The 21,821-nt window shown below is 39.6% G+C and overlaps 1 protein-coding gene across 1 annotated transcript; it reads left to right on the forward strand.

The window, feature by feature from the left end:
- The first annotated feature begins 256 nt into the window (after positions 1–256).
- Positions 257–21,335, forward strand: LOC148424610 (stereocilin). The gene is made up of 29 exons (XM_088413562.1): positions 257–329; positions 408–1,517; positions 3,225–3,249; positions 3,352–3,889; positions 5,196–6,083; positions 6,153–6,215; positions 7,417–7,542; positions 7,713–7,879; positions 7,954–8,140; positions 9,081–9,196; positions 9,325–9,457; positions 9,542–9,724; positions 10,509–10,547; positions 10,627–10,803; positions 10,951–11,100; positions 12,207–12,265; positions 12,983–13,106; positions 13,216–13,295; positions 13,391–13,525; positions 14,531–14,731; positions 15,419–15,509; positions 15,610–15,781; positions 16,125–16,288; positions 17,932–18,087; positions 18,173–18,315; positions 18,874–19,022; positions 19,242–19,339; positions 20,351–20,495; positions 21,204–21,335. Exons 1-29 carry the CDS (start codon positions 257–259, stop codon positions 21,290–21,292), a joined length of 5,781 nt encoding a protein of 1,926 aa, XP_088269688.1. The 3' UTR covers positions 21,293–21,335.
- Positions 21,336–21,821: the final 486 nt, after the last annotated feature.

Here is a 21,821-nt window from a genome sequence, read left to right on the forward strand (position 1 = left end):
AAATATTTTTACATTTTTATTTTTGAGGGTAAGGTAGTGTCTTAAACGCTGACACCATTTAGAATCCGGCATGAGTTGCCCCTCTCACCTTGAGTAAATAATCCAGTCATTAATCTTTAATTACTATCTCATCTCAGGTTAGTCCTTTCAGCGAAAGGAAAGAGAATGGCATTGTTTTCCAAAATCAATGGCAATTTGTGAAGAGTGATATATTTGTCACAGGAATGAATTGAAGACTGCAGACATAAGGGCAAGCATGGCTACTCTTCGATTTACAAGCATTCTCGTTTGTGCTGTTTTACTAGGACAAGGATCCTCAGAGAAAACAGGTTAGTGCTACGTCGATACTGGTAAAATGTGTGTTTTATTGCCACATTTATCTGCTAAATTGTTTTGTCTTGCAGGAGCAAGGACCAGAGAACAGCAAAGAGATGTCATTCTCAAGGAGCTCCTATCAAAGCTGAGGAAAGACGATGCTCGGGATCCAGCGAAGAGCACTCGGGAAGCAAGCAATGATGTATTTGTGTACCCTTGGGTGAACACTATTCTCGGGGGTCTTCAAACACTAAGTGAACTACTTCCTGGTATGAACCTGGCTTCACTAGAGCAGCCGATAAACCGTCGTCGTCTCTCTGGGTTCCTCTACAACATCTCCCAGTACCTCCAAGATATGAGTGCAGGACTGGAGGAAGCGCCTTTGGATTTGTACGACGAACTCCTTTGGGAGAAGGTGCTTAATTTTTTTCTCCAATCCGAAGGGAGCGCCGCAAAGAACGGCCGGGCACCGCCCCGACCCAGCATCCAAGTGAAGGACTGGTTTCTGTCCCTGAGAGGCAGCCCTCACTGGGACTGGCTTCTTGGGCTCCTGCAGAGCCTCGCGACCCTCCTGCAGCGTCAACCTCACAAGCCCGTTCTGACTTTGTTGGCTCAGAACTGGAGGACGGTGAGCGCGGTGCTGGAGGCCGCTTTCCAAGCGCTGATCAGCGGGACGTACGGACAGGCCAGCGCCGGACTGCAGGGCTTCATCTGCGCCCTGAAAGGTCACACCGACTGCCCTTTCGGTGTCGGCTGGCTCCAGTACTTGCTCCGCTTCGTGGAAACGCGCAGTTGGAGGCCCGTGGTCAGTTTGCACTCGGCGGGGGAAGATGCCGAACGCAGGAGAGGCTCGAGCGGACGTATTATGCCCTTCAGCTTGCCCCCTGAAGCCATGAAGCAGGATGCGTCGCTTAAAAATCATTTTCGGAACGACCCGAGCACGACGCAGGATGATCCGAATTCTGTGCGAAGCTTATTCCTGCAGGCACTGACGCGCTCAAGTGGAGGCAATTCGGCTCGGGAAAATCTAGCCCTTGTTCAAAGTTTGGACAGGCTCAGGATGGGCCTTCTGCACAGAGTGGGCAGTTCTGTTTATGGTAACTTGAGGAAGAAAGTGTCCCAGGTTACCATGGCAATGCTTGATGATGTTAGCAATGCGGTGGACGTGTCCCACACCAGTAGAAGCAAGCAATGTTCAGCTGGTGAGTGTGTAGGGCAGATTAGTGATAAGTGAAATTACCTACACTCTGGCGTTTTTTTTTTTTTTTTTTTAATCTCCATTGACCGAGAAATACATTACTCAACTCATGAACCCCTGAAAATAGATTTTAGAATACCTTGGCTGGCATTCGACTACAAAGCACTCGCAAAACTGCTGTTGCAGCAAATGAGATTTGCTAATGTCAACAAATCTATTTGGTTTTGCAATCCTGCATGAAAACATATCCAAAGTTTAGCTGAAAAAGTCAAACTCAGAAGAAGTCAACCACAGGTGAGCCTAGTTGCCATTAAAATACAGAAAATTGCTCTTGCATTCACTGTCAAATTGATGGATTTATTTTTTAATCCAATTATTCACATTGTTGAGCACTATCTAAAGTCTCATAAAATTGAAATGATTTACTTTTGATTACAAGTCTTTATGAGGTGCACTGCTACAGTTTACCGAATGTTTTGTTAATTTTACATAATGTGCATGTATGCATTCCCAACAGTTTTATTCATAGAGTCTTGATTAAAACTCAACTTTGAACCCGAGTTTAAATCCCTACTTTGAAACCCTAACCTTAATTTAAAACCCTAACTTGAAACTACCCAAGTTTAACTGCCTGAGACGTAGCCTATTCATTCGTAGCGGATATTTGGTTTTGCTATATATCCTTTGAGCTACCATACTAGGTCCTGGTGCACTCAGTAGAGGACACCCCGGCCTTTCCAATGATATCATGAGTTTGGATGGAATCCAATTAATTTTGCTCTCTCGCTAAGACAAAATGGACATAATAGTGAACACAAATGAATAGGCTGTGTCTAAAGAGGTTTAAACCCTTCTTTGAAACCCCAACCTGAGATTAAAACCACCATATTTTTAAACTTAATTTTTACCCACTGTGAGTAATCGGAACACACTTTGGAGGCCAAACTCTCCTTTGAAAACCTACTTTAAAACACTAGCACAAGTTCAACACCTTACCTTGAAAGCATAACTTTAGACTAACAATCAATTTGAAACCCTAAACCTTGTTTAAAAGCCTATTTTGAAACCCTAATCTAAATTTCAAACCCTAAAATGGTATTACTGCGGGTTACTGAATTATTCACAGTACTTGCGAAACTCTTCTCGTTTGTTGCTGTGTGGCAGTATTATACTGCCCCCAGTGGCCACGTCATGTTTATCACAATCTGCTGCAATCAATTAAGAATGGTGCAAAAATTGTTTAATCTTTATAATTCTATTGAAATCATTTAATACAATTTGTTTTTTTTAATTCAAAAAATGTTTTTGAGTACTATTTTCTTCTTTAAATAAATTAAAGTAATGTTGTTGTTTTGTGGGGAGGCTAAGGAACAGATTAACAGTACTTTCATTCACCTGTGCGGGAAGTTGATTTGCAATACGGATGTCTAGAGTTACAAAAGTGGTCAAGTAATTTAAATATTTTGAAATGCTTTCGGTATTAGACAAAAAGCCGCTCGCTCTACTTTAGGTCAACCTGGTCACTGGGGTATTTCTGTGGATTTTGCTAATCTCTTTGCCCTTTCTTTGTTATCCGGAGTATTATATCAAGGGATTTGAAGGATTTGCTGGCGGATCCGTTGTGTTGCATCAGATATAATTGTGTGTGTTTGGGTGTCTAATTTCTTTTTCCATCTCACAGTCACCATATTTATTTTCATTTTCTCTTAAGGTGACCTGAAGCAGTTAATCTTATGGTAAGATCATTGAACCATTATACTGCATTTTCCATTGCCAGCAAATTGTCCATAAACCTGATGTAGATAACTGACAACTTTAATGTGTTTGTGCAAATGTAGGGGCATAAGACATAATGTGACCTGGAACACTCAAGCTTTGGGTGTTAGCACTCAGGGTATCCCAAGTTCACTACCATTCCTGTCATGCCCCTCCAGTGATGAAAATGGATTCCAACAAACGTCCCCCCACTTATCTCCAAAATCCCTCCCGTCTCATCAAATCAATTCAAAAGGCTTTCATGATCAGCGCAATCAGCCTCAACCGCAAAGTGAAAGTGACCTTCGAGAGATAGAGTCTTTAACCACTGCAGAAATTCTGGAGGCCGCTTGCAATGAATCCATTCCAGGGCTGAGCGGTGTCTCCAACTTCACGGTGTTCCTCTACTGTAAACTTTTGGAGTGGGAGAACGGGTCAGTGAGTAATGCTGAGGGTGAAATGGGTCTGGACCTGCACGCCACGTGCTCTGATGCGGCTTGGTACCTGTCTGCGGCCGAGGAGGACTTCCTGTGGGTTCATGTGTGCAGCGAGTTCTTTGTGTATGAATTCAACAACACGGTCTGTGCCAATTCCTCTTTCTGGCGGCACAGAACACATCAGGTGAGGCCAACTTCATTTTATGATTCAAGTCAATATACACCCACTGGGTACTGTAGAATGATGCGGCGATATTATTTCCTCTAGCAATATACTTCATGAACTACATTAGTGTGCCGTGGGAAATTATCACTGTACTATCACAAAACTAGGTGAATGTCACAAAGATTAGTTTTGAGTTATTGACAAACATACTTCTTTTGTGATTTTTGTGATTCCTGTAAAAGCAACCTCCTTGAGGTTGACTTTCATTTTCTTGGATCCAAAAGGTTGAAATTGTAATCAAAGTTTATGAAAACAAGTAAATGATGAGCAACGTTGCTGAGGGGTTTTCATTTGGCAAGCTGGTTGTAGTGCGTCCTAGAAAAGCTGTCAACAAATAAATTGGAGATTCCCGTCTCTAATTAGCTCCATAAATGGATGTAGCAACAGATACAAGTAAAAACCAACATGATGTGACCCTCCAGCATGACATTAAACACAGGTCGAACCCACGTACAGCTGTGGAATACCAACACGGCTGTACTCTGTATGTAACATACTGTATGTACATACTGTACATGCTCTTCCTTTCTTTGATGACTCTGTATCTACTTGAAACATAATGCTTTCATTCATATATTAAAGCAAGGTGTACCACCTGGGCATTTAATGTGTGAATTAGATGAGAGCATCCAGTGGCGAGAATAGCAAGTGATCACGTACATACAATAGTAATGTAATGTAACATAAATAATGTAATGTTTTGATCGCTCCTCAGCGATGTCACATCATTCTGCATCATGGTAAAGCTAAAACCAGAAACTTCAATTTTTATGCTGTTTTAGGACAGATGAAATGTAAATCAAATGCAAGCTATTAAATATGAAACCTGAATATGAGGAGATGATTGCATATTTGAAGTGACTCATTAATACTGAATAGGGTAATCTTAGATGGACCTGTGTTTTGGGGTTGAGGCCAAAGAACTATTTTTGTTCTTCAAAGTTTTGCTTCAAAAAGGAATCACGTTGGCACCTGGCAGAAGGGTGACAGACTGTTTAACATGTTTGCTTCACAACGCGGCGGTTGTGAATTCGCTTCCGGCTCTGGCTTCGCTGTGTGGAGTTTGCATGTTCTCCTTGTGCACGCATGGGTTTTCTCTTGGTACTCCAGTTTTCTCCCACGTTCCAAGAACATTCATAGAAGGTACATTGGGCACTCTATATTTGTGTACACCGTACACACACGCAGAGTACGTGTGTATTGATGCTCATTTTGGTAACGCCGCTTTGCTAAATAACATACCGTATACATTCCTCACTCACAGGCTGCCAGGACACACAACTATAATGCGTTTAACCAGACAAGCATAAAGCAGCTGTGTGTACACTTATGGGACGGCGCAACAGGGAGTCCAGCACCTGAGGAAGGCTGTCAAGCTCAGTTGGGAAGCAGGCTGCTGAGTACCAAGGCTTTCCGTCGTTGCTTCCTGCCCAACAGTTCAACCCTTCTCTCAACCTTGTGTGGTAGAGAACCCCCAGATTCCCACCGCTTTTTCCCAGAGGGCAGCTGGGCCGCAGCATACTGCTTTCGACAACACAACGTCTCCCGTGTGGATGCCACCGAGGAGACTTGTGAGTACAAAGAGTGGGCTGTGCAGACATTCCTCAATGTGACCATGCTGGAAGCTTGTGGGCGGATGCGCGGACTGAGAGAGCACATGTGTCTGAACGCCTCGCTTTACCATCAGCTGCTGAAATCGATGCCCAGCTTGTTTGACTTTTGTGCCGATCTTCAAGCAGAGGTAGAGGACAGCAAGTGCTTACTCCAGAGGTTTTTTGACATGCTCCCGGCCCAATATGAGTTCAACACAGCACAGTTGTGCGTGAGCCCGGGCCCTCTGCTGTTGGACGTCTTACACAAGCTCAGTGTGTGCCAGGTTGAAGGAGGGGAGAATCAATGGTTTTTTGTGACGCTCGGATACGTGTTAAGGGTGCTGGACTTCATGGTCGGCCTCTCTTCGGGTCTGGATGAAGGGGAGGGAGAAGCAAGGCAAGGTTTGGGTCAAGCCATTCTCCTCTCCAGTCTCCTTGACAACGCATCATGGAGCACGATGCAGCCGGAGGCCTCCACCAGCGTCCTTCACACTGTGGGAGTTTTCCTCAGTCGGGAGCAGAACACAAGTCTAAAAGCGGACCTACTGAGCTGTTTCAGCGTAAGACAAGACATACAACGCGCACAGTCTGCTGAGAGGGTTAATTAACTTATTCTTTATTATCATCAGCCTATCTTGTGGGACCTCATTGAGCAGGACAACAACTCAACGGCTCTCAGAGTTCTGTTGCAGGTGTGAGACTATCTTCAGTACATTTGATGAGAAATGCTTTCCAACCACCTCATTGCGCTGTGAAAAATTCTCAGGAGTGCCATGGAGGAAAATTAAACAATTTTCAATCACTCATTTGGTTACCAAAAATATTTATTTACTACAAAAAATAATATCTTTCATCATCTATCAATACAAGCAACGAATATTGTTGGGTAGTACAAATAATTGCTTTTCCACCACATAGCAGAAGGTACAATGATTCTGAGTCCACTCTATGTCATTCATACAACGTGTTTAGTCATGGTTTCCTGCAAGTACACTAGATTAGCTTTGTGTTCAAATAAACAGATTTCACATTGAGCATCAACGGGCTAATAAATAGTGTCATTAGCTTTCATCTTGCACTCAAGTGGTGCAGCAACACATGAAGACTTATATATAATACAACAGTAGTCACAGGCATATACCGCATACTTTATCTTCAATGAACATATATGAATATTACTACTAAAGCTACTACTTCAGGAGTGAATTGTGAAATACTGCTTTGACTATGTCTCTATGACTGTATTAGCAGCCGAAATTATAGAAATCGGAAGGAGTAGCAAGTAATACTCATGATGCACAAACTGTTCAGTTCTTAATGTTCTGTAATCACTAAGTTGTTATTAATATACTACATATGTTATGATGAGAACCAATATTATAAAGGGCTATTATAAAATTAAAACAAAATGTACATTAAAAACAATGACCATATATTGAATTGCATTTCATTTAGATTCAATTAAAACTCCTCAGCTCACTTCATCTTTGGCACCAAAATACCACTAGATTACCACTAGATGGCGCCTAAGCAAAACTTTTACTTTAATAAAAAGTAGAGGATAGATTACAACAGGGGTGGGCAACTCCAGGCCTTGGGACGGGTGTCCTGCATGTTTTCCCGTTTTCTCTCTCAAACACACCTGATTCAAATGATTAGCATTATTTTCAAGCTCCGGCAGAGCTTGTTGATGAGCTAATGGTTTAAACCAAGTGTGTTAGGAGAGAAAACTGGAAAACATGCAGGTGTTGCCCACCCCTGGATTACAACCATGGCATTTTGGTTTGGTGGCGTTTGATTTAAAAAGAAATGCACCTTAGTAGGTTGGAAAACACGGCAATAAAAGATTTACTCACTGAGATTTGAATTTAAATGTATTGTTTTGTTTTCTAGGAATACCTCCAGATGCCCGAAGTTAGCATTCGCACCTTAGTGATGGCTGCTGAGAAAGACGCTGTCAAGAGGTTCCTCTCTCATATGCATCAAAGCTGGGACTATCTTCAAGTGGAAACCAGTCGGGTTTGTTGGAATGAAACTACTAAAAGTATCTTGTGGCTCCCATTTTGGGGGTACAATTCTATTTGACACAAATAGCAGATGCTGTCATGTGATATGTGCAATCAACTTTGTATGTTATAACAGATGACCAACATCTGTTTTTGTCTTGTTAATCTTTTCCACGATTTCAGACTTCCCAAAAAGAACTGCAAGCCATGGAAACAATGACTGCTGCTTTTATCCATAAATTCCCCAGCGTGACCCCAGAACTCTTTGTGGACCTGTCCCAGTTCCTCCCGTTCATGTCTGTCTCCGACATCATGAGCTTCCCAGCCTCCGTCATTGTGAATGACAGCGTGTGAGTTGCTGACTAGCAAAAGATAAAATACCGACGCCAGTGTTCCGACGCTAGACTTTTGGGTTCGTCTTAAGGTTGGCTGCCATCCGTGACCACAGTTCACAGATGAAGTCATCGCAGAAAAAGGCTTTTGTAAAAAGACTTCTTCAGTCAAGTGTGGTGGGCGATGTCCCCACCTGGCCGACGTACTTTCTCAGTTCCATCCTCCCGCTACTGCCTTACCTTCCCGTCAGTCGTTTTCAGCAGCTGACGTCGCAACAGGTAGCAAAAACGTTTACAATCATTAGAAACAGTGAATCATTGCTTTTCTCAGGGAAATAACAGTGAGCCGCGCAACAAGCTGGAAGTACTGTATTAAAAATAAACCAAAAAACAAACAAAAACGGAATATAAATAGGTAAAAAGGAACATAACTTAAAATTACAGTATGTGACTGTAAGGGAAAAATTGCAACCCTTTGTTGGGTTTTGAGGCTCCCTATAAAGCATGCTGTACTGTTTTATTTTCATTGCACCATAAAAACATGGGGCTATTGTCGGGGAAGAACAAGATTAAAATGGGCAAGAATAACACAAGTATGAGTATTTTACTAGGCCCACTATACTCATGCCTTTCAGCAACAGAGGCTCTCCATGCTTTGCTTTCATACCACAGGAACTTTAAAATAGTAAATATTTTCTGGTATTATTGGTATTATACAGGCCAAAGTTAGGACACACCTCTTTCAATTTCTTAAAACTGATTAGCTTTGGCCTTAATATGAAGTTTAACCGTAGTATCAACGTTAACGGTTTTCCAATAGGGCAGTCGGGTGTGTCTTAACCTGACTTCTGCACAAAACTGTACAACTTATGGTCCCAGCCCCATTGATGAAGCAATAAATTCCGTTAATTAACTGATAAGACACATGTGTTAAGAGAAAATAATTTCAGGTGGCTACCCATTAATCTACACAAAGCTAAAGCTTGACCAAATGTAAAAAAAAAATATTTCAGTGGCATCCAGGGGCTATCAGATCACACCAGAGCAATCTTTTTTTATGAGTAATGGCTTTGGCCTTAAAACAAAAACAGTCAGGAAGTGATTTTTGTCAGAGAGTGATGGAGGCTATATTCCACAAATATGCGAATGCTGAACTGTGAGTATGCGGGGCTTCACAACATTTTATGCTTATCATTCTTACGGTTATAACCTCATTTAGCTAACCCCTCTGGTGGAGCTATTGGCAAATAGCAGCCTGGATGGCGTGAGAGGACGCCACATTGTTCGGACTGTTTTCAGCAAGAACCACAAAGTCACTGTTGATGACATCTTGAGGTGGGACAGTTTAATATTTGTGCATTTCAATGCTTGCAGAAAGACTTAAATAAATGCATAATCATAAACATTCATGAAAGCAAGTTTGGATCGCGAGGATGGCAAAGGGCTATAACGTTGTGTTGCAGGCTAGGTGTTCTTTCATGTTACTTGGATCCACTTGACCTGCATTCGTTTCTTTTGGACTCAGCTCTGTCGCAAACTCTTCAGAAGCAGCTTGTGAAGTGTGTGTCCAAGGGCTTCATTAGTGCTAGTGGCCGGGTGAGACACATGTTCACCTCAGAAAAACCTTCCTAGAACTTAAGTCATTATATTTGTCTTCTGACTGACTCTCTGCCCAGACAGATTTCGACCTGGTTGGTCCCAGCAATGCGAATGTTGAATGCTAGCAGCATGGCTCCCGCAGAGCTGACTGGCCTCATTGCTCTCCTCCCACAGTTAGGAGCATCATTCTTACGATCATTCTCTTCACAGCAGCTTGTGGAGCTCCTCTCCAAAGCAGGAATAGACAGATATTCCCCAGCACAGGTGTTTGTTTCCCCATGTGGATCAAAACCCCACTGTCATTTTGTCACAATTCCCAGCAGTGTTACTGGATAAAAAGGATCTGAATGTATGTCAAAATAAAATGAATAGTCATTAATTACTGTTTGTAAAATATGTGGATTAGAACTTGAACCTTACATCTTACATGAACTATTTTGTACTGAGTCATAGTTACCAGATGGATGACCTTTCCTATTTACCAAAAGGCCTATTTCTATCTAGCACTGTTGATTTTCTTTTAGAACGATTAAGTGGGAATGTGATATTTAATCTTCTGTGTTTATAATTGTAATTCAAAAACAAAATCGTTTTTTTTCACAAATACTCAATATTTGATAAACATTTTCTGTAGCATATCCACATACTAAAAATGCTCAATAGCTGCAGCCCTGCTTTGTATTATCTAATCCACACAGTTTCCAAAATATTCGTACAGGGCCACATGTTCACCTAAATAACTGATGCTTAGTGTTATATAACAGTATAATGAAAAGCACAACAAAAACCGGATGAACAAGTTTGCCTTTAATGTGCATTTAATGTGTTTATTATTTTTGGTGCAGTTTGCAGTAGTGTAATAATGCCAACCAAAAATATTAAAAGCAGCGCTCAGCAAAATGCAGGGCAATTTTACTCCACTGTAAACTACATTAATCAGGATCTTATTAATGCCGTCACAATGAATACCTCCCTGTCAGTATCATTCAAATGTGAGCATTCTTATATTTGTAATGTTGATTTCTTTCCTTCCCATTTTATCCCGCAGGCTTTGCAAATAGTATCCAAGATTTCGAAAGACACGAATGTAAGTTAAACCTCGGAAGAATACGTTGGACCAATATGGGTCAGGCATCTTCACCTCAATGTGTGCGTCTTCCTGGCAGCTCACTGTGGAAAATCTGTGCCGACTAAAGCCATTACACTCTGGTCTCTCTCCTGCTGTGCTCAACAGCCTACACTGGTCTCAGATCAGTGAGAGCGACCACTGTCAGTGTTGGAGTAGCGTGCTTATAGAACTGAAGCCTGGACATAAAGCAATGCTCTACAATGCAATGCAGGAGGTGATGGGCCCACTTACCATAACTTACAACTTGGATGCCGTTCATATTTCTTTAGTAATTTGTGTTACTTTTCTTTAATCATCACATTTTAAGCAGAAGACACACTTTATGGATAAATGACATTTAGTCATGTTTTTCTCTAATTAGGCGTCAAAGAGAGACTCACCCAACATCACTCAGCACGTAAACTGTCTCCTGCCATTAATCCCTCAGAGGAAACTGACTGAGGCGCTGAAGAGGAAAGGCATCCCGAGAGACATGAGCTTCTACCGACACATCAACTGGTCATCACAGCAGGTGCCCATTTCACTTCATCAACACTTTTACCCATTAGGATGACAACAATATGTTGTCAACATTTCACACAAATGAAGAAAAAGCCTACTGTTAATCATCATTGCTTTCCTCCCATTAATCAGCTAAGTCATTGGCTATGCCTCACATGAGCCTTTCAGAATATTAATGCAGAGTACGGGCCAACCTTCATCAGGCTAATTAGTTTGGCTCTGGCATAGCGGTGTAGAGGAATGTCATCTAAATTAATAATAGGTACATTAAAGGGCTTTTGTCACGGAGACGGGGCCTATTAAGTTACCTCTAACCTAAAACGGATGAGGAAGAAGGCCAAACCAGCTGCAAGGGTTTTCAAATTGAATGTGGTGGCAATTAGCACCTATTGGTCCCGTGCTATGCTACACATATGGTTTAATTTTTCTAGAAAAGACAAATATCAAAATCTATATGACTATTTAGTACATAAAGATATTTGATGTTTACTGTATGTGAACAATTTGAACGCACTTGATAGATTGTATTTTTTTATACAGTATAATATCTTGAAGATTTTGGTCACAACCATTGAAGGAGGTGGTTTTCAGTCACAGGGAAGTATGACATTTTTGTTGTTTGAAAAACTGAATTTGTAGGAGGAGCTAAGCTTTAAAAGGGTGTCTCCCATTGAACGCCAGTGAATCTTGAACAGCCACTGTTTAAAACTAGCATACTTGCTGGAACATACATACTTTTTTTCAATAGTATTTTTTCTAATCGATCAAATTACACACCAAAAACTGTGCATTTACATGCAAAAAACTGCATTTGTTTAATGCAAATAATTTAAAAACAAGTCAAATGTGTATAACATTGCATCATTTTTACAATAATATTGTTACAAAAAATGATCTAGCGAATTATTTAATGAGATCATAAAATAATTTAGTAAATAAAAACATCTTATTCATCCAAGTTAATGAAAAAAATAATAATTGTTGCCATGAAATCTTACAGGCGACTGATAATCTAAATGCTGTGTGGGAATAAAAAATAGGCTATCACTCTTTTAAATGCATGTAACTAGAGTTCCTTTTGGTAATTACAGTTTGTTACTTTTCTTGTGTGTACAGGCACAGGTTTTGTTTAAGTGGATACACAACTCTCAAAACATCACCAACAAGAATGTGAGGTAAGTCTAATGAGTTACAACAGCAAAGTAAAGGGTAATTCACGACGCTTCATGCACAAACAGATTATTTGCATCCGTGTTGAACTTCCTTGCATGCAGTGGTGCCTTGAGATTGAAATCTAATTTGTAATATGAACATTCTCGTATCTCACCATGTTTTTACACTGAATGAATGAATTTTCACCTGTGAATATTTTTATCGGTCTACACGTGTTGTTCTACCAATTGTGTTTAAATACCTAATAGGTAAAGGATTATATCATCATAACACTGATGATTTCTGACTGAACTGCCACTGAACTGCCTTCAAATTTCTGCTCCTAAGTCAAAGCAAATAAATGAAGTACCGTATCTCAAGGCACTACTGTCTATGTCAAAATTCATCGTTATCTTTGTGAATGCATTATTCCATTTAATCTCTGGTATTAGAAATCAGTTGTAAAATTAAGGTGTACCCAATGTTGTTGAGTCAAGACGGGAGGTTATCAACCTTTTTTCAATCGGTGAGTTACTTTTTGTGTGCCGTCTTGTCTGCCAAGTCTACCATTCGTAAACACGCTTTCCAAATAACAACAATGCTCAAATGATCATAATGCTATTAATAATAATGCCTGATAATAATTTACAAGAACAACCTGATCATGCTTATAATTTTTCACAATAATGAACAAAAATGGATTCAACACGTTAGGAAATCCGTATTCTGTGTGTTTGTAGAGACCTGGGTCAAGTTGCACTTGGAATAACATGTGACTTTTTGCGGCTTTGGAGCAACGAGACTGATTTTGCAGAACTGCTTCAGTTTGTCACTATGTTGCCAGGAAACTTGAGACCTGCTCTGGTGAGAGGTTAACACTCCACAACTAATACTGTTTTCCTGTTTCATATTTACATGCAAGCATGTCCCGAAATATATTCGGTCCTAACCTATTTTTGTGTTATCTGCCAAGCGAAAATGTATTGTAGAGGAAGTGAGAAATCACCAACTTGACATCAACACTTTAAGCCCTCGGTTTTCCGCAACGTTACCGCAAGTATCTCCTCTATTGGAATGTAAAGGGATTCTTTTTATGAATTATTAACATTTCTGACAAAAACCTATACTTCTGCTCTCTTGTCTTTCAGAGTGACAATGGTAGATGACCTTTCCAACGCATCTCTCAGGGCTGTCCTGGATCATGTTCAAGCACACTTCACTGATTTCCTCCGATTACCACATTACAAGCAGAAAAGCATGGCCGAAAAGGCTGTGAGTAAATTTGATAATAGACCTCTATTATTATAGTCATTTTAACATCATTGTCTTTGTGAGGGCCGGGTTTCTGATTCAGCTCTTATGTTGGAACTAATAATGAAAATCATTCTCCAATAGCCGGTGTTGGGGTCAAGGCCCCAATTGCTGCATAGCTGTGATGATGAGCCAAAAGTGGGTCCAAAAGTATAATTTTCTTGTAGGATGACAAAATGGCCAAAGCAATCACAAACAAACAGTACAAATATTTGTATAAAAAAAAAGAAAAATGTTTAAAAAAGCACTATCACTTAGTGTTGTCAAGTGATTACAAAATTTAGGTGTTAAGTAATGGAGATCTGTAATTAATACATTTAATTAATCTAAATTTAATCGCACTAAAAATTTCTAAGAAATTCCCTTTTTAATTAGATACGTTGTATTATTGTGGCAGATCAAAAGATTGATATATAAAAGCAAAAGTGACTTCAGTCATTTTTTTTTTCTTTAACAGATGTAGTTTTAACTTGTGTTGTATTTGATACTAGCTCCACGTGCTGGCCGCAACTTTTAGTGTTGATCATCAGGAAGAAGTGTGCTCATTTTTTTTTCATGGCCAAAAAATAATAAATTAACTTTAAAATAAAGCATTATCCATCATGTCCGTCACAAACTTGCTGGAGTTTGGGGTGTTCTCGGGTAGTTTGGAATGAGTAGTACCTTGAGGAGGTCCTTGGGAAAGTTAAGTTGAGATTTGAGTGGGACCGTAAAACATATCAAACTCATATCTCAAGGCGCTTCTAGAATATGGACTGTTATCAATAAGGTAATTTCAGCAAATAAAACTGTACTGCTTAATTTGTAGCAGAAATGCAGCTTGAAGACAAAGTGCAAACTCAAGCAATGAGATCATTTTGAACCAATTTATGTGTGTTCAGTTTTTAAGATTTATGGCTTATGACAATTTTTGAGATATGAGAATAACTTATAAAATATATTGTATAACAGCCGGTGACACTCTACACGTAGGGTTCCTCTTCCCATACCGTTGGTGAGATTGACGGCCCCACTCTGGATTTTCTGGGCCCTCTTCTGCCTTTCTTGGATAGAGAGAGTTTGGCTCTGGTAGACCGAGGCGCTCTAGCTCTACGACTGGAGGAGATGAGGAGCTTCTGTCTTCCTGAAGAAGCCCTGAAAGACATCAGTGCCCTTCTCACTCAGAAAGACTTCATGGGGTAAATGAAGCGTTCGAATGTCTTGGCCGTCATATGTCAAGAGATCATTTCTAAATTAAATGCAATCATTCTAAGAAAAGAATGTGAATGATTTCTGATTGACTGGAATATAAAAATAAACATTCATAAAAGCAAGACTTGCTCATATGCCATAATGAGGTAATCACTGTTGAGAAGAGGGACTGGAGACAAAGAACACAACCTGAGTCAACACATGTCTTTTGCAAAAAGAGAAAGGTATTGGACTCTCTTCAGACCAGCCTGCACTGAGAGAGCCTTTCTCCTTTGGTTTGTATTTCTTTCCCCAGCAGGGATTGGTTGGGATCTTACACAAAAGGGTCTGTAAATAGCTCAACATTCCTAACCATTGGGGATCTTCCACCCTCCTAACTGATCAGCGATTTCTAGACAGCTCACTGTATGAAATCTGCAATATAAAATACTGTACCTTATTCAAACATTTTAAAAAAAATACAGTTTTGACAAATTTTTTTTGTTGCTCCAACTAGTATAAGTATGAGTAATTAAAAATCTAAATTAGTTCATTTGTTCTAAATCAATAGAATATTACTACTTTATCCCTCACAGAACTACAGCATTGCCGATTTATTCTCTTTTTTTTATGACGTTATTTTTCTTTTCAATTTGATCATTGTGCTGGTAGTAATGTGTTTGCTTATTTTCTAGTGATCCATCCAAGTGGCAAGCTGGCGAAATTGAACATTTGGGGAGGCTGGTGTTTTCCCTGTCAGCAAAACAGATTAATTCAATCCCATTGGTGAGCACCCATTAAAAAGACCAAGTATACAATAACTATGCATTACATTTTATCACATGGCTGTCTAAGACAAGGTTTTTAAACCTTGGCTCCTGTTTAGAAAGCGCTGAATAAAGACACAGTGGAACAGGTTCTGGTGAGTCAAGAGCGCTGGGAGGACAGCCCGGTGGGTGCAGTCTGTTTGAAATGGCGCAGGGACCAGCGCCGTCAAAGAGAGAAGACAAATAGTCTCACTCGAGGAATAGTAAAAGTCCAAGGCGGTGGTGCAAAAGGTTCAGTATTTTACTCTCTACTCTTGATGTCTTCAACCGTCAAAATGTTCAATCTGACTAGTACTGTAACAATAAGCACTAATCATGTTGTGGTTGTAGCTTACAGTCAACAGGTTTTAAACGGCAAAAATATCATTCTTCCTTGATACTGATAACATCTAGTATAGTTAAATCGCCAATGCCTTCCGGGCCTTCAAAAACAACAATTGCATGAAGCATTTTCTATGTGGTGGAAGTTGTAAAGTCTGTTCTGTTTCAGACTGATTTAAAAAATGTCATCAAGTTCAAATCATTTCATCCGAGTGACTTGAATTATTGTCACTGGTGAGTCTTCTCATGTCAGTCCCTAGCTGTGCGGACATCAGAGGTACGTTCCCCTCCGCATGGACATCATCTCAGTTGAGCCGCATGTCACAGGTCGACCTCAAAGAGTGTGTGGAGGTCTTCGGCCGGGATACCTCATTAAGCTCTGAGCAGCGCTGGGCGCTCTGGGCCAAACTTAGACAGGTCAGTAGTGGTGAGAGTAGACAAAATAGTATGATGACATTTTATTTTTTTCATGCAATTTTAATTTGGGTCTGTGGTGGAATGTCTTTTAAAAGGGGCTCAACTGAGCCCAATCACTTGCTCCCAATAACCAAAAACAATACAGTGCAATACAACTGAACTATTAGCATATTGAGTCAATATGACATATATAACATATATATGACATATGACATTTCATTGTATTATGGACCAATTACTTGCCTGGTTCACACCAAATTATGATAGAATTTTCATTGGCTGCAATTTATCTTTAAGTGTTATTCATCCATCCGTTATCTAGAGCCGCTTCTCCTAACAAGGGTCGCTGATCTGCTTTTGCCTATCGCGTCTGACTTAGGGTACCCCTCAACTGGTTGCCAGCCAATTGCAGGGCACATAGAGATGAAAAACATTGGGTTGGAATACTCGCTGGACTGCATTAGAGCCATTAACCCCTTTCATTTACTGTATTTAAATAATCTATTTTAACATATTAACTTATTTTGCATTTGCTCCTGAAAATAGAATGATTCAGCCTGTGCATGGTGGATTTGTTTACCTATCCTTTCTTATGTAAAAAAATCACTTCTATGAGATTGATATTCTGTACCTATATTTGTATCTTGTGGAGTTTTATATCACTATATGATTGATTGGGGAGTGGTGGGTAACTGTAGGCAGAGATGAGTTGTATAGTATGCGTTGTCTGGTTTAATGTATTATATTTGTAGTATGTCAGATCACCTCTAAAATGAGATGGTTCATCTCAAAGGATAGATCCAAATAAATAATATCATCAGAACACTGAATCCTAATGCATGTGCTTGATTGAAATTGATGCCTTCACAAAGATTAAAAAGCATCAACCTTGATATACATTCTAGGCATTTTTTTAGCGTTTTTATGGTGTCCCTGAAGTGCAAATTATAGAAACAAATAAGAAAACAAAAAACACAATTAAAAAAATGAGCATGCGAAAAAGGAGCACACAATAAAAAAGGACCCAGTAAAAAGATGACCACATGAAAAAAGGAGCATACAAAAAATGATGTACGCAAAAAAGGAGCACACAAAAACAAAGTACACAAAAAAGTAGGCAATAAGGAACATGCAAAAAAGAAGCACATAAAAAAAGGAGCTTGCAAAAACAGAGCACATCAACTTTGCCGACCGAAAGTAGTTTGTGTGGGTGACTGAAAAGCATGTGGGCTCACTGCTGATTGGACATAAACATTCATCTTTTTTTTTTCTTTGTGAACAATGAGTGCTACCAGCAACTCCAACATTGATTTACGATTTCTTGCAGAGTATAAAATTTACAATTTCTTGCTGAGGGAGAGCAAATCCTGTTAAATACGTTCATTAAAATTTTGTACAGATATTACATATTTTTACTGTATACACTCCCTAAAAGTATCTGTCAAAACTAGCTGCTGTACTGGATTGCAATATATTACATTTTGCAGGTGTACCCAAAGATGTGTCTCACAATCCTGGCAGTCTACTTAGTCTTAGCCACTGACAGGCGAGAACAGTTGATGACATGGCCTCCGGATGTGTGCGGTGTAATTGTCCGCATCTGTCTGTGATTGAGCTATTTTGCTGTTTTCTGTCCACTGCAGGCATTCAGCCCAGTGAATGAGCTCAGAACAGATGAGGTTCTGGCTCTCGGTTCTCTAGTGACTGAGATGACAGTCAGAGAACTGCATGACACCTCTTTCACTGATCTGGCTGTTTTGGCCCATCTGGGGACATTGTCACCCTGGCGTTCAAAGAAGGTCAATTGAATTTAAACATGAAGTTGATGCGCATTGACTTATACACTTGAGGATGTGCCTATTATTATTCCTTTGGACTTTTCAGATGAGAGCGGTCATTACGGGTGTCATGCAGAAAAGTAACCTGAAAATTGAGCAATTATCTGCTGTCTATCTGGCGACATTTGGACATCTGATCTGTGGACTGTATCCCTCAGAGATGAAAAGAATAAATGCCTACAACCTCAGGTGAGTGAATTCATCAGTGTGCTTCAGGGATGGATGGATGGATGGATGGATGGATGGATGGATGGATGGATGGATGGATGGATGGATAGATAGATAGATAGATAGATAGATAGATAGATAGATAGATAGATAGATAGATAGATAGATAGATAGATAGATAGATAGATAGATAGATAGATAGATAGATAGATAGATAGATAGGTGGCAGTAAACAGTTGCATTCCAGTTGACAAACATAAATGTCCACAGCAATGAATAAGTTAAGAAAAAATATTTTTGGACTAAGATTGCTTCGCGAAAGAGAGGGGAGCACTGTCCCAGAGTGTGATAAGAGACCCTTGTTTTTTGATATGCACCAAAAAGATTTGACGGATTTAAGAAATATGTTTGTTTATGTTTGCAGTTTCAGTTCTAAATGTGCTATACAAGTTTGCACAGTTGCCACAAAACACCAACTAACAGATGTAACTAAAAAGTGGCTGCACACACCAGTATTCTAGAAGCCTTTTGCATATGCTCAGAGGAGTAAATCCAGAACCTTTCTTCCTGAAACGGCAGCATGGCGGTCCGGTTCCTACGGGAAATGTCCTTGCCATGCACAGAACAGCAGATGGAGGCTTTGACAAGTCGTTTGTCCAAACCTGAGGCCTTTGGTCCAGTCGGTGCTTGGGGACCTGAAGTTTTCACTGAAATTGGGACACTGGCAGGTACAGTTGTATGCAATATCCCTTAGGATGGTTCGTTGCCAACATTTTATTGTTTTCCATCCAGAGTTAGGAAGGACAGTTATTGATGGATTGGAACAATTATAAAAAAGAAAAATCTCCTCGGGGTTTGAGAGTAGAGCTAAAAAAGTTTTGAAAATCTCTATTTTGGGCTACATAAATGATCTAACTGCAGTGTTTGTGAAATGTCTGTGTGCTCAGCGGGGCTAGAAGACATTGTTTTGTCAGCTTTGACACAAGAACAAATGGAAGGACTCACCACTGAAGCAATCAGACTGCTGTCACCAAAGAAGATGGCAGTAAGTTCCGCCTTTGATTTTATTTGTGCAGTTTATGTCAAGCAGATTACACTGCATTTCAAGGCTCAAATCTTTGTTGTATAGTGAAATATTCTTCTTAAGCTCCATACTGGAGCAACTCACATTGATGACACAACAGTTGGAGGTTCATAATCCAAAAAAATATTACCTCCAAGGTTGAACACAAGTCGTTACATATGGTGGTCACTGGTCAACTTCCAGTTTGGTTAAATTTTGAAAAACAGAAAATGTATTTTGCTATAATGTAAGCCAGCCGAGCAGGCAATAGTTTAAATATTTTTTTTTCAAATCAAGATACCCATATTATCATGGTGGACTGGTTCTCAAAGATACGTTACGACACTACAAGGGGTGCATGATATCTTTTCACGTTATTATTGGTCAATTTGAAAACTGACTTTAAAATTAAGTAAAGAATCTCTTTTTGATGGCAAATCTTTATTATGATTCTCAAAGGGGGTCACTTTATGATCACCTATATGTACGTGTCTTTATGTAGACAATGTTGGCATTGCAGTGATTTAAGCCGCCTCACCAAGAATGCTTTTTAGTTAGCAAAAACCTGATTGGTGGTTTGTTGTGCAGCTACCTCACAGTTCAGAGGTTGGTGCTTTGAGTCTGAACACAGGTGTTTGCATGGTTAGTTGTTTACCAAAACAGTGGGCATAAAAGGTCAATGCTATTAGGCTTGGACTTGATCACACCCAGACTCATTTTCGCTGTTTGTTTATCATTCAGGCAGAGTCCAATATAAACTCAAATGAGAAGTGTACTTTTGACCAAAAAATAAAAATAAATCTAACCACCCCTCCTCCCAAAAAAAAGAAAAAGCCAATTTGATCTCAATGGTAAACTGGTAAATGAAATGCATGTATTTAGCACACACCATATGTTGCTCAAGGCGCTTCACCAAGACTTACTTATATTCAGTGATTTAAAAACCATAGCTCCGTATGCAGTTTAATTTTATTTTGAATGCGTGCCCTTCAGGTAGTGTTCAGCTCCATTCAGTTGTCCTGGCTGAGTGCCGAGCAAGCGTGGGCCATCACTGAGGACCAGTGGAGCGAACTGGACAATGAGCAGAGACACGCTGTTGGTCTCGCTCGTTATGAAGGCGATGTACCGGAGCAGCGAGGTTGGTACTGACACAATTGGTAATTGAAATTAATATCAGGGGTTTTTTTGGTACCTAGAATGTAAAAACTACCAAGACTGTATTGCTGTGTGTGTGTGTGTGTGTGTGTGTGTATATATATATATATATATATATATATATATATATATATATATATATATATATATATATATATATATATATATATATATATGGTAGGTATGTGTTTTTGTACATTTTAAGGCAGTATAATGTGCAATGTTGTTGCACATGATTAAAGTTTGCTAAACTGACTTAATTTTCCCCTCTTCCTTGATAATATCACTAGCAACACAAAAGACTTAAAACCCACTGTCATGCCATCTATGTCAGATTTATTAAACATTGGAACTACATTTGTAGTGGTAGCTCTATGTATGAGAGTAATGTTACAGTTCAAATTGCTATATGCTATAGTTTCTTTTATTCATAACAATAATTATAAATTTTAGGAATGAAACATCTGCTACAATTTGTAATTTTATGAACACTTATGCTACTTTATTTTATTGCTGGTAATCACAATGGCCCTGAGAGCTAATTATTTTTGGTGGTACTTGTCCCTTGATGTAAAAAGTTTGTGAATCACCAATTTGTATCATTTATTTGGAATGGTAATGTTAGTTTCTAAGCAACGCCTGTGTTATTTGTGGTGTGAAGCCAGCACTCATGAATGTTCTGCCTCCACAGGGAGAAACTCGGCTGCAGCAAGCCTGAACACAGATTGCTTTGCCTTCAGTTTTGTAGCTGCAAGTCTCTGCTTATCAGGTCTCGTTTAAAACGCCTCAGCATATTGTAATTACGTTTTGACCTCTCTTGTCATCCACCCATTTGCCCATAAGATAAACATTGTCAACTATTTTATTGTTTCTCTTGGTTACTTCTCTAAATTAATGACGCGCAAGATTCAGTCTAATTGAATTTTCACAAAATGTAAATTATTCAGTGTTTGAGTTTGATCCATTAATATTCAGTTAAAAAAAACACACACACACACACACAGTTACGGTTCATGTTGTAGACATGATTACATAGATATACACTTTATGTTTGGAGGATTAAAATTACAATGCAGGTTTTGACCCAAGCTTTACTGATTATCCGTCACTTAAGTGTGTTTTTAAGTGAGAATACTCAACAAAAATCTGTAATTACTGGTATGTCGGTGGAAACACCTGAGTTAAAATTCCAAGGCTTGTCAACAAAGATAGATGCATCAGTAATTCTTACCATCGTTACTAGAGTCTATATGCAACTCCCTCCCAAAACAAACAAAAGCCACTTTGTGGTTGCAAAAGTATGCACACC

The sequence above is a fragment of the Hippichthys cyanospilos genome, chromosome 4 (genome assembly GCF_059441005.1).
Source record: "Hippichthys cyanospilos isolate Australia breed blue-spotted pipefish chromosome 4, RoL_Hcya_1.0, whole genome shotgun sequence".
NCBI lineage: Eukaryota > Metazoa > Chordata > Actinopteri > Syngnathiformes > Syngnathidae > Hippichthys > Hippichthys cyanospilos.

Bases quoted from the DNA above. Each gene is read 5' to 3' on its own strand.
- LOC148424610 (XM_088413562.1), top strand. From the start codon at position 257: ATGGCTACTCTTCGATTTACAAGCATTCTCGTTTGTGCTGTTTTACTA. The intron at 330-407 runs GTTAGTGCTACG...GTCTTGCAGGAG, and splicing joins AGGATCCTCAGAGAAAACAG to CAAGGACCAGAGAACAGCAA. The intron at 10,804-10,950 runs GTGATGGGCCCA...TTCTCTAATTAG, and splicing joins TCTACAATGCAATGCAGGAG to GCGTCAAAGAGAGACTCACC.